The sequence below is a fragment of the Capricornis sumatraensis genome, chromosome 15, assembly GCF_032405125.1.
Source record: "Capricornis sumatraensis isolate serow.1 chromosome 15, serow.2, whole genome shotgun sequence".
Classification (NCBI taxonomy): domain Eukaryota; kingdom Metazoa; phylum Chordata; class Mammalia; order Artiodactyla; family Bovidae; genus Capricornis; species Capricornis sumatraensis.
In genome coordinates, this window is record NC_091083.1 from 29,792,190 (window position 1) to 29,804,259 (window position 12,070).

General features: G+C 44.8%; 1 protein-coding gene across 1 annotated transcript in view; it reads left to right on the top strand.

The window, feature by feature from the left end:
* The window catches only part of GAD2 (glutamate decarboxylase 2), a 60,740-nt gene that overhangs the window by 37,869 nt on the left and 10,801 nt on the right, over nt 1–12,070 (top strand). The window contains exons 11-12 of the mRNA XM_068987285.1: nt 774–838; nt 8,596–8,674. Of these exons, the coding sequence (XP_068843386.1) occupies nt 774–838; nt 8,596–8,674 (144 nt within the window). The remainder of the gene's footprint in view (nt 1–773; nt 839–8,595; nt 8,675–12,070) is intronic.

Consider the following 12,070-nt stretch of genomic DNA (forward strand, 5'->3'; position numbering starts at 1 on the left):
AGACGTTTTGACTCCACAGTTAGTCACACCAAGAAATAATGGAGAGCACTCATCAAGACATTTTCAAATGAAACCAGATGTCAACCTTTAGAAGGACAAACTAATGGAATTTAAGTTTAGACCAACATGACTCAAAGTGTGGCTCAATGATCAGCAACCCTCTGAAAACTGCTAATGACCCATAATGAGATCAGGAATCAATGCCACATCATCACTAAGCACCATGCTTGATTCAGCTAATGTGTTTTCCATTGTGAGGCTTTATCAACGAAGGAAGCATAAGTTGCTTTCCATTCCAGTGCAAGAGGCTTATGTTGTTGAGTAGACTGGTTTAGGTCATTTTGGCTTTATATTAATAATATGCACTCAGAGTTGTCAGAAAGAGTTTTCCTTGCAATGTGAAAGTTGTTTAAAGGGTTTTAATTCATTTTTAGTCTAAACTGTGGAGATATTAGTACTTCTAGTTCTGAAATGATGAGCTTCCCTAGGACTAAGCACAGTAATGATGGATTGGGAAGGGTCTTTCTCCTTTTCGTGCAGACTGAGGAAGTGTTTGGCTTCTTACACCCATATAAATGTGGGATGGAGCCTGAGACCTTAGAATAGCCCCCCAACTTAACCCTTGGAAGTCTAGTGCCAATCCCCAAGTTATCTGGGGTTGAGGCTGTAACTTTCACTCCATGCAATGCTTACTGTTTTGAAAGATACCAAACTCTAGAAAACCAGGCAATGAAAAAACACTACCTTTTCTTTGTATGCCCTTCCTTTTCCAGGCAGCTTGGGGTGGGGGATTACTGATGTCTCGGAAACACAAGTGGAAACTAAGCGGCGTGGAGAGGTACATACATTTTTCTCCTTAACAACATAAAGTGTGAAAGCTATATGTGAAAAGCAAATTACACCCAATGTCCAAGAAGTGTTGGTGTACAGGTGAGCCCATTCTGTCAGTGCTTGTGTGCTTTGCCTTGTGTGGTCATAAATGCATGAGTATTTTGTGTAGACAGCAGAGACATCAAGTCCTATCCAAGTGACCCAAGTTGTATGTCTCTCAAACATAGAGATCATAGAGATCTCTGGCCTCCATGGTTGACCAGAGTACTCAGGAACAACCTTCCTGGGATCTCTGAACCAACAACTATCAAAATTGTTAAAAGCTTCAGGCAAGCCACTGTTTTCTAGGGAGACAGGTAGCTCTCATGTTTCACGAGAGGATAATAACCACTGCTTTAAAGAAACCAATAAATAATTTTGTGAAGCAAAGAAACACCTTGTAATTTATCAGTGTTGAAAGAGGGGTTTGTGGTTTAACGTGGCCCATTGACTTAAAGTGAAACCTGCTTGTGATAACATCACCTGATGGCTTCATCTCCATAATGGTTCTTTCCGGTGAGTTCTGATAGATGCTGCAATCACCTTTACTTAGGAGACTAAGCAGGGGACCATTGAGAAAAAGCTGCAAAGCATAAAGGAAGTGATATTTGATTAGCATAAAGCCTACTCAGGGCCAAAGGAAAAAGAAAAACAATCACAGAATGCAGAATTGGTCTCAGGTTTTGGTTCCTGCCCCTAATCAGAGGGAGCTCAGAGTTCCCAGTTCTCCCATCACAACATGGCAGGTCAAGGATATCAGGGAGCCTGACATGCCAGGCAACTGAGAAAGCCTGGATTCATCCAGAACTGCCAAATGCCCACTGTGCCCAGCCAAGTGGCCAGGTGTTGCCAAGGGGAAGTTACCCCCTGGCTCTACCTCTGGACATCTTGCATAATTTCTATACCAAGATGAAGAGACTGATGGAGCTTGAAAACATCTGAGAGCACCAGTCACGCAGGGCAGCTGGGCCAGAATGAATGGACAGGGTGTGCTGTGTCACATGCAGGCCTACCCACATGCAGAGAGTGCATGGGTGGGGAAGGAGGGCATGGGATTACTGAAGAGTCTGAGGCACCCTGCCTCATTAGCAGAAGGAGGGCTGGAGAAAACTCGAGACAGACCAGCCAAGGCTCAGGTCAGCAGATTGTGTCCCCTAATCTGCTGCCCACACTCTGACTACAGGTGCCCATTCAGGTGTGAGTGGATGAGGACAGGCCTGGCCTCTTCCCAGGGGGAGCCAGCTTTAGGTCTCTGCTTCTGGTTAGTTGATCGGAATTCCTTCTTGTCATGAAGATCTGCCTGGAACTAGAAGCTAAAGCAGGAGTGAACTAAACAGGAAAAGAGAATGAAGAAAAGAAAACCATCCAGAAGGTGCTTGTTCAGAAGATCGAACAAAAATTCAGATGATATGATATTCTATCAGAAGAATTGGCCTGTATACAGAACCTTCTCATCGTTGAGTCCCCTTAAATTGACCAGCACAGAATGTGAGAGGCTGTTTCTATACCTTTGATGCCAGCTGTGGCTCCAAGTGCTGACAGCTAGCCAGGGGTGCCCCCCACCAATGACTACCTGAAAGCTTGCTAAATCACATACTCTGGGCTTTGGAAAAATAAACACCCATGCACCTTTGTACTGAAGACTCTTCTTTGAGAGTAAAGCTTAGAACATTCGTTATGGAACACAGAGTCCTCTCTAGTGGCCAGAATTCTTGAAGCTGTGTTGGAAGTAAATCTGCTAAGTGTTAACAGCCAAAGAAGTCCTTTTAAAAAATGAGGGACTGTCAGGACTTCCCTGATGGTCCAGTGGTTAAGACTCCATGCTTCCATGGAAGGGGGCACAGGTTGAATCCCTGGGGAGCTAAGATTCTGTGTACCACACGGAGCTGCAAAAAAAAAAAAATGAGGGACCATTGTTCTGCTTTGAGTGGACCCTCCCCAGCAATCCATTGACCTGAGAGAATCCATCTGGGTGACTTATCAACAGAAGGCTCACTTTCTTTGGTGAAGATTTTAGGGCCAGGGGAAATCTGCGTAGACACACTTTTAGGAAAGAAATTTGCCTCACTTGCATGCATGTGTGCAGAGTTGCTTCAGTCGTGTCTCACTCTTTGCAACCTATGGCTTTTAGCCCACCGGGCTCCTCTGTCCATGGAATTCTCCGGGCAAGAATACTGGAGTGTGTTGCCATGCCCACTTTCCAAGCACGAGAACTCACTCTAAAATGGAAGAAATCCGTGAATTCCTGTCCCCCAGATCCGAAGGTGGCCCCCTGGTCACAGGGATCCCAGAGTGCTGTCCACATTACAAAATGTCACAAGCACCTAGGGGCCTGCCTTTCTCAGAAAGCACCTTTCTTCTCTGGTAACACTGTCAAGCTGAGATAGCTAAGAGGGTGCCAGGAGACCTGGCACTCCTGGGCATTGTCAACGGACCTTTCTTTAATCTCTCCTGCCAGCAGGCTGCTGTGTACCTGGAAGAACCCATTGTCGTGGGCCACTCTCAAGACTTTCTGGCCCAGCTGAAGGTTCCAGCACAGATCCTGCCAAATTACCAATTCTTAGTCCTACTCCCACGCCTAAGGGCCTGAGGTTCAGAAACTCAGTTCATTGGTTATGGGCCCTATGTCTTAGGCAAACCACTGTATGAAGCACAGTGTGGACGCAAAGTCAAATATGCTAGGAAGCCTGTCTTCAAGGGTTTTAGAATCTAGTAGGGAGACTGCAGTCAACCATGGATTACAGGTCAAGGCAGAGGAATTAAAGGCTCAAGAGAGAGATTGTTCCTTCTAAACAGGGTTATTAAAGGAAAAGAAGCCTTCCCCCTGGGTGTGGGGGCATGGAGCTTCATCAGGCAGAAGCAGAAGAAGGGCATTAAGGTGAAGAGCAGGGTCACAGAGGTTTGAGAGGGTCCTTGGGGAAAGTTCAGACAAACTTGGTTGGAGACCAAGATGGATTTGTGTCAGAGACCAGGAAGCTAGTGGAGGATCCGGAAGTCCTGTCCAGTGAGTCTCAGCGGAGGGTCTGCCTGCAGAGCCAAATCCAGATGAAGGTAAATCCCTCAGCTGAATGTCACTGCCACTCGAGCCCTTATTGTGCATAGAGATCCTTGTGTTTCTCGGGTTGGGAAAAACACTGGAGAAAGGTCCTCCTATAGCAGCCATAGTGGGGGTCTGAAGAGAGGCCACCTTTGGCCACCTGATGCAAAGAACTGACTCATTTGAAAAGACCCTGATGCTGGGAAAGACTGAAGGCAGGAGGAGAGGGGGATGGCCGAGGATGAGATGGTTGGATAGCATCACCAACTCAATGGACATGAGTTTGAGTAAACTCCAGGAGTTGGTGATGGACAGGGAGGCCTGGCGTGCTGCAGTCCGTGGGGTTGCAGAGAGTTGGATACAACTGGGCGACTGAACTGAACTGAACTGACTGAACTGAAGAGAGGAGTGGCATTTCCCGTGCTTTGGAAAGGCCACACTGGGTTCAAGGGGAGGTGGAGGCCAGGACTGAGGAGGAGCTACTGGGGCTTCACAGAGGACCAGGTGCAGGAGGAGTGGAGGGGAGAGATGCTCAGGGTAGGAAACAGAGATGTGGAGGGGAAGGAGGAGGTGAACCCAGGAGAGCTGCTTCCTGGGGCAGAATGCGTCATAAGAGACCAGCTCTTCAGGTGTCATTTATTAAAAAGCCGGTGCTTCTGTTTCCTTCACTTCCTTCTGAAATACTTTGTGTGTGTGTATATATTGGGTTGGCCAGAAAGTTCATTTGAGTGTTTCTATAACATCTTGTGGAAAACCTGAACAAAGCTTTCGGCCGTTCCAATGGAAAAGTCACACTCCAATTACACTAAGAACGCCAGATGTTACAAAATGCTGACATACGATTTATATATAGTGCTCTTTTTGCCTTGCTATATTTTCTGTTAATAATCCTTTAGAAATTCCAGAGCGTGTCCTCCCTGACAGATGTTACAGTTTTGCATATTGTGTTGAAGACAGTGAGGGACATTTTTGGGGAGATGTCTTTCATTGAGCTAACATGAACTTGTATATAAAACACTTTTCTCAAATGTTACATCAGAAACCTAGCACCATTGTGTTGGGAGTATATCATAGCGGCCTGGGGAAGTTTTTCAATACGCATATGCACACGAGTTGGACAAGGCTTGGTGACTAAACCACCACAAGGATGTTTCCATTTTTTACTGGCATCTAGGTAACAGGTTGGAGAAGGCAATAGCAACCCACTCCAGTGTTCTTGCCTGGAGAATCCCAGGGACAGAGGAGCCTGGTGGGCTGCTGCCCACGGGGTCGCACAGAGTCGGACACGACTGAATCGACTTAGGATGCATGCATGCATTGGAGAAGGAAAGGGAAACCCAGTCCAGTGTTCTTGCCTGGAAATCCCAGGGATGGAGGAGCCTGGTGGGCTGCCGTCTACGGCGTTGCACAGAGTTGGACATGACTGAAGCGACTTAGCAGCAGCATGCCAGTCACACCCCAAAAGGAAACATTTCAGACTCTCCATGGTTTTCAGTGGATACCTGTAGCATTAGGTCACCATTAGAGCAAGGACCCTGTGGACAACCAATGGCTTGAATCCCACTTGCTAGCTATGTGCTCTTGGGCAAGATGTCGCTCCATCTATAAAACTGGTACAATGACAGTGTGTACATCACAGGGCTACATGGATTAGATAAATTATCCATGTGAATCAATTAGAGCATTGCCTGCCACATAGGAAATAGAAAATGTAGTTAGCATGTGAATGCTGAAAAATTTCCGAGTGATTCTCATATATCATCCACATACACACACATGCAAATCAAGCACCAAAGTACTACAGAATAAAGTGCTTTATACAGAACTTTAAAAAAAACTGCAAAGAGTGATAGGAGAGGAAAGAAAGAGAATGAAACCACACCACTAAGGTTTGAGAGCTGAATGCTTGGGAGGAAAATGGGGGGAAAGGGGTGTGAAGAATTGAGGTCCAGAATAAAGGAGAGAGAAGAGATCTGGAAGGATGAGGAGGGGGCTAGTTAACCAGTTTGTTTGGGATCTTCTGAGATTGGCATGTACAGGCGGGCACTGAGAAATGTCTCCCAAGAGCCCTAGGGGGCTCAGCTCTCTATAAACTTACTGAAAGTCACAGAAGAATAACATCTCAAGGCAAAACATTTTGAAATGAACCTGAGGCTGCTTTTCACAAATTGCCAGCATTTCTCACATGAACTAATGCCATGTCGTTGAATCACTGTCTGCATCTTTTTGCATTTTTATGAGGCAGCCCCTCTAGGAGAATTCAAGGACCAGTCAGTGGGGGACTTGACAGCTTCTAGTCTAAAAAGACAAATGGGCCGCTGTGTAGAAGTAAACACCCTCAGTCAGAAACGTGGAAAACAGCTATTTTCTCCTCCATTTAGTGTCATTACTGATAAAGCTGCGTTTTGTCAGTATTGGGCATCTAGCTATAGAATAGTATAGAACGTACCGAATGGCTGTGTACATATGCCCAGGGTCACAAAGCTCTAAATGATAGAGTTGAACTTAGTAGCAAGAGCCAGGCTTATTTACTGTTTATTGTGTTGGATGCAGTTATAAGCACTTTATCCAAATGATTTATTATTTTTTAACATTTAGTTATTTGACTGCGTTGAGTCTTATTTGCATGTGGCACACAAGGTCTTTTGGTGCAGTGAACAGGCTCTCTAGTTGTTGCACGCAGGCTCAGTAGTTGCAGCGCGTAGACTTAGTTGCTCTATGGTATGTGGGATCTTACTTCCCTGACCAGAGATTGAACCGACATCCTCTGCATTGCAAGGTGAATTCTTAACCACTGGACCACAAGGAGATCCCAAACAATTTCCTATTATTCTCCTTATATAGACAAGGGAATCTAGGCATGGAGAGGTTAAGGTAACCTGCTCAAGGTCACACAGCTAGCAAGTGATAGAACCTGGATGCAAACTCAGACTGTCTGGCTCCTGAGCTCCCTTCCCTTTACCAAAACTTACCTACTGCTCAGAGCCCAGGTTTCTTGACTCTAGTTTCATTCTAAAGAGCAAAGAGCTGTTTTCCTAGAAGGAGCTTTTCGATACCCGTTTCTTTATTATTCATGAAGTCTTTCAGTCCTCTGTCCAGGGGTATAGCCATCCCATCTGGCCATGAACCACCTTGGCTTCTTTCCTCACTTCCAATATATCTGACAGCCAGTGTCAAAGCTAAAGAAAGACCAGACAGTGAGCCAGACTGTTCATCGATTCAGATAAGATCCCTAGGCCAGTAAGTGTTCCCTGACGGGCCAGCTGCTGACCGCCATTCATCAAGTAGAGGAATGGGCTCTTTCCTGGCATCTCATTTCTTCCCAAGGTCCTCGGACCTTGAGTGCTGGGAGTGGGGTGAGCCCCGTCTGTCACTCAGCTGGAGGAGGGCCAGTACTGCTCAACCCTGTGGAGGAGCCGCTGCATGTTGTCCTGCTCTCCTTCCTCCTGTGAGTCTGTTGGTGCCAAGGTCACGTTCCCGAGTCTCCTCCTCGAGGATGCCTCGGTCTCTCAGAGACAGGCCCAGAGGCTCATGGGAAGTGAGCTGCTGCTCTACCGGGAGCTGGAGGAGGAAGAGGGTTGAGCAGCACGGTGAGTGAGAAGGAGAGAAGCTGAAGGCAGTTGCAGAACTCGGCAGAGATGATACTTGATTGGCCTTAAAAGATTAAATATCAGTAGGATGTAACCAACTGAAGCCATAGGAGGTGATGTTCCAGGAAGAGGAAATAGCACCAGGAGACCCAAGATCATGAGACTAGAATTTTCTGAGAACTAAACAGACTTTGGTGTGATGAAAAGTGGTTCAGGAAAGTGACAGGACTCCAGCCTAGGCGCATAGCCTGAGATCTAGTGTGGGGACACCGTGAGCCATACCCTACAAATTGGAACTTAGGCTGGAGGCAAAAGGAAGAGGAGAGAGCTGTAAACAGAACTAGAAAATAACTATGGTACCCGGTGGAGGAGGAAGTGGAAACCAAACATCAGCTAAGACAGTATATCCAGATTAAAATAATAATAATCATAATAGCAATTTTTATTATTAAAGGACTCTGAACCAGGACGGTGGTTTAGGAGTTTCAAACAGCATAACCCCCTGAGCTGAGCATCACTGTGACTGGTGAGAGAGTATCCTGCTTACCAAGGGTGTTGGAACAAATAGGCTGAAAGCTGCCATGGGAGCCACAGGCTATCTTCCCTGCAGTCCAAAAGGATATCTGTGGATGAGAGAAGAGATGGAAGCAGGGTATGAGCTAGCTATTGTAAAAGAACATATTTGAAACACTTAGTCATCACCTGAGTGGAAAGAAGGAGAAACTGGACTGGGAAAAGAACAAAATTCAGCAGTGGAATGAGCCATTGCTCTGAGCCCCAGGCCACTACAGTTGGGTCAGAGGCGGGAACACTGAAGGCACATGAGGGACCCCCTGGTGCCCTGCTCTGTGGTGGCCAAAGGAGGGACCCTGGACAGGTTGGCCCCAGTCACTCAGAGCTCTCAGACCACCATGGAGCTGAAGAGAGATACCAGCCTTTCCTGGCTCTCTTTGTAGATTTTGAAGGGTCCCCCTCTTGTTTTGTAAGTTAATGTCATGCTGGAGTCTGAGAAACAGTGCCAAGCACCCTGAGCCCTCACAAGGGGTCGTCTGAGCCTAGCATGGGTGCCACCCTCTTCACCTGATTTGTTTCCTTTAGGGCCAACTCTGTGACCTGGAATCCGCATAAGATGATGGGCGTTCCTTTGCAGTGCTCTGCTCTCCTGGTTAGAGAAGAGGTATGTCTTTCCTCACTCGTGGCCACATCTGCAGTTGGGGTTGGATAGAGTATCGTGTGCAGCGACAAAATTAAGACCATTTTACAGAATGGAACAGTGAGCCACATCCACAGTAGGGGAAATTGCCAGTGAGGATAGCTGTAAAGCCCTGCTCTTATGTCCAAATATAAGATGGTTATATTCTGACTAGACGAGACAGTCATGTTCCATGCGTGGCTGAATTATTGTGCTTGTGAAGAAGGCATAGGACATTAGGTTGTACTCAGCTGCAGGGTCAACAGTGGGTCAAGAGAGAAATACCATTCAAAAATTAGTCATGGGATTGAAAGAAGTGGAGTTTCAGGGTGAGGGAGGTGGCAGTCCCTCACTGGCCTCTGGTTAAACCACACTTGGAGTGGTTTGCTCAGGTTAGCATCTAATTGTATAGGAGACCCCATCAAGCAAGACCTCCAATAGTGAGGAACATTGATCTACATGAACAGAGGTAGTTGAAAGAACTAAAGATGTTTAATCTAAGCTAGAAAAGGTTTAACTTAAAGAGATGAGAGGAAAGCAGCCTTCACAACATAAATGACTCAGGTTGGAGAGATTTGTTTTTTATTTAAGGCTTCAGGGAGCTGAGTTAGTCACATTGGATGGTATGGCTTTGATGACAAAATCACAATAACCATGATTTGAAGTCTGACTTGGGGTCAATAAAAGGAATGCTTTTCTAAAAATTAAGCTGCCCAACAGGTAATGAATAACTTATGTAGGAATAAATTCATCATCAGGGGAGCTGACTGAATGGAGATTGGACAAGCACTTGTTAGAAAGAGGATGGAAAGATAGAAAGGGCTGGAATAGGGACTGCCCGACTCCATGCTTCCACCTTCCAAGGGCAAGGTTTCAATTTCTTGGAACTAAGGTCGCACATGCCTCGTGGCATGACCAAAAAAGAAGAAGGGGGAAGCAATAGATGAACAGCTCTAGGATCCCTTTGAAACCCAAGAGTTCATAACATTTCTTTTATAGAGGTCCAAGGAATAATACCATTCTATCAGATGATATTCTGTGATAAGAGAGTTCTTGGTTTTCAAAAAAAACTTGGAATATATTAGCTTAAAGAGTTGAAAACAAGTTTCATAATTTCAGGGAGTATCTGAACCTTTAATTGCTGATATATTTTATAAATATCTGAAAAAAAAATGATATTTATGATGGTTTCTGAAGTTTATTTGATCAGGGGAATTTTTTTGACAGCAACCCTTTTACAGCCATAAGCTAGTCATGTATTTTAAAGTTTGGGATATAGTGGCTCAGAATCAGAATATGATCTCCCCTTTTTATCTCACTTCTACTTGTCCTTTCGTACAAGGAGACTGGTGCTGTCTTACCTTTTAGAAGTCATGTGCTCTGAGTTGCTTTTCCTATCCCCGTAGAAGCTGGTCTGGCCTATCCATGATTCCACACTCCCTGGGTGGTCTCCCTTAGGATTGAAGGCACCTAGCTATGAGCTTGCATGGCTGGGGGAAAAATGGTGCCAAGTTTCTGGGACCATGAAACAAAATAGATTCACCTATTGCAATTTTTAGTCTTATTGGCTTTCGAGTCCCATTCTACTGCTCTATTACAATTACGTTGTACTGAATTTCTCCCACTCTCAAACAAATAGTGAATTCCACCGAATATGATGTCCAGACTACAAGACTGAGCCCCAATCTGTTATTACCATCTGGGGACCTAGTCTGGTCTTTCAGGATCTAGACCAAATTTTAGCTGCATTTCGTTTTAGTTTGGAGAACTTTCAAAAGGGGCTCTCACTTCTAACTTCAACCAAGCGATCACAGTTTAGTCTTTTCTTCTCTTGTCATGAGTCACAAAGGGAAAAAGTCAAGGCCAAATTTTCTGTAAAATTACAATTACACTGTAGATAACCAAAGCGTCAAAGACTTCCTGTGGCTCGTGACAAATTGCAGTGTGGTAAGGAGGCTGACGATGCTGTTTTAGTCAGAGAACATGATTCATTCACTGGTCTCTGAAATAGTTCAATCACTTTGCCACCCATTTTCCATAGTTAGCTTGTGGTGCCAGGGTAAATTAATGGTCACTGACAATGAAACTTTCCACTGTAACTACTATAAGCAAGTGAGCATGAAAACACAGTGCCCAGACTCTAATCCTTCTTGAGAGAGGAGTATGACATCTGAAAGATTCACTATTTTGAAGACCTCAGAGTACAAATGTCTTTATTTTTTAGATTTTAGCATCTTAAGGTAATAGCAATGAATTGTACTGGGTTTCCCAGGTGACTCACTGATAAAGAATCCTGCTGCCAAGCAGGTAATGGAGGTTCCACCCCTGGGTCAGGAAGATCCCCTGAAAGAGGAAATGGCAACCCACTCCAGTATTCTTGCCTGGGAAATCCCATGGACAGAGGAGCCTGACAGGCTACAGTCCATGGGGTTGCAAAGAGTTGGCTATGACTTAACAACTAAACCACCACCACCACAATGAACTGTCCTAAAAACTGTGATTTCCATAAAGAACTCAAACCCTTACAGCTAAATGGTAAAGTACTTGAACTCAATATGAATGAAACAGTAGGAGAATCACACTAATCATAATTTATAAAACCAAAGAGTTTTCAAAATAGTTTGATTAAGCAAAACCAGAACATCAGGACATCCTCCCAATGAACATTAGACTCTGACTGTGATTTAAAAAAAAATTTTAAAAAGCCTTCTTATTGAAATTTACCTGAGCTGGATTTATATCCCAACTGTTCCATTTCTAGGTAAAAGCTACAGAGCAGCTTACATAAAGTTTTTGACGTTCAGTCTCATCTGTAAGATTGGAATTATTAATAACCAGCCACAATAAAGGGTATTGTGAAGCTTAAGCAGAAATAATCAACAAATTGAAAAAAAAAAAGATGAATTCCTTCTCTTAAGAAGGAGAGTAAAAGTATAAATATGCCCTGATGTTAACCTCTGGTAATAGCTGACCCTAAGCCATTCTTTCCCATAGAACTGACCTCTCGCAACAGTCTATCCTGCTCAGATACTTGTCTCACTTTTTTTTCTCATGTAATTCTTACTGTTTTCTTTCTTCAGGATATTCAGCTCCTCTTTCTTATATATTTTTGTTAATAATTTCCAGCACAAGGTAAACCCAATAGAACACATTATAAAGTCAGTAGAGAGTTTCCTAAGGGCTTCCCTGGTGATTCAGATGGTAAAAAAATCTGCCTGCAATGCAGGAGACCTGGGTCAGGAAGATCCCCGGGAGGAGGGCATGGCAACCCACTCCAGTATTCTTGCCTGGAGAATCCCAGTGGACAGAGGAGCCTGGCTGGCTGCAGTCCATGGGGTCACACAGAGTCAGACATGACTGAGCAGCTAAGCACAGGGTTTC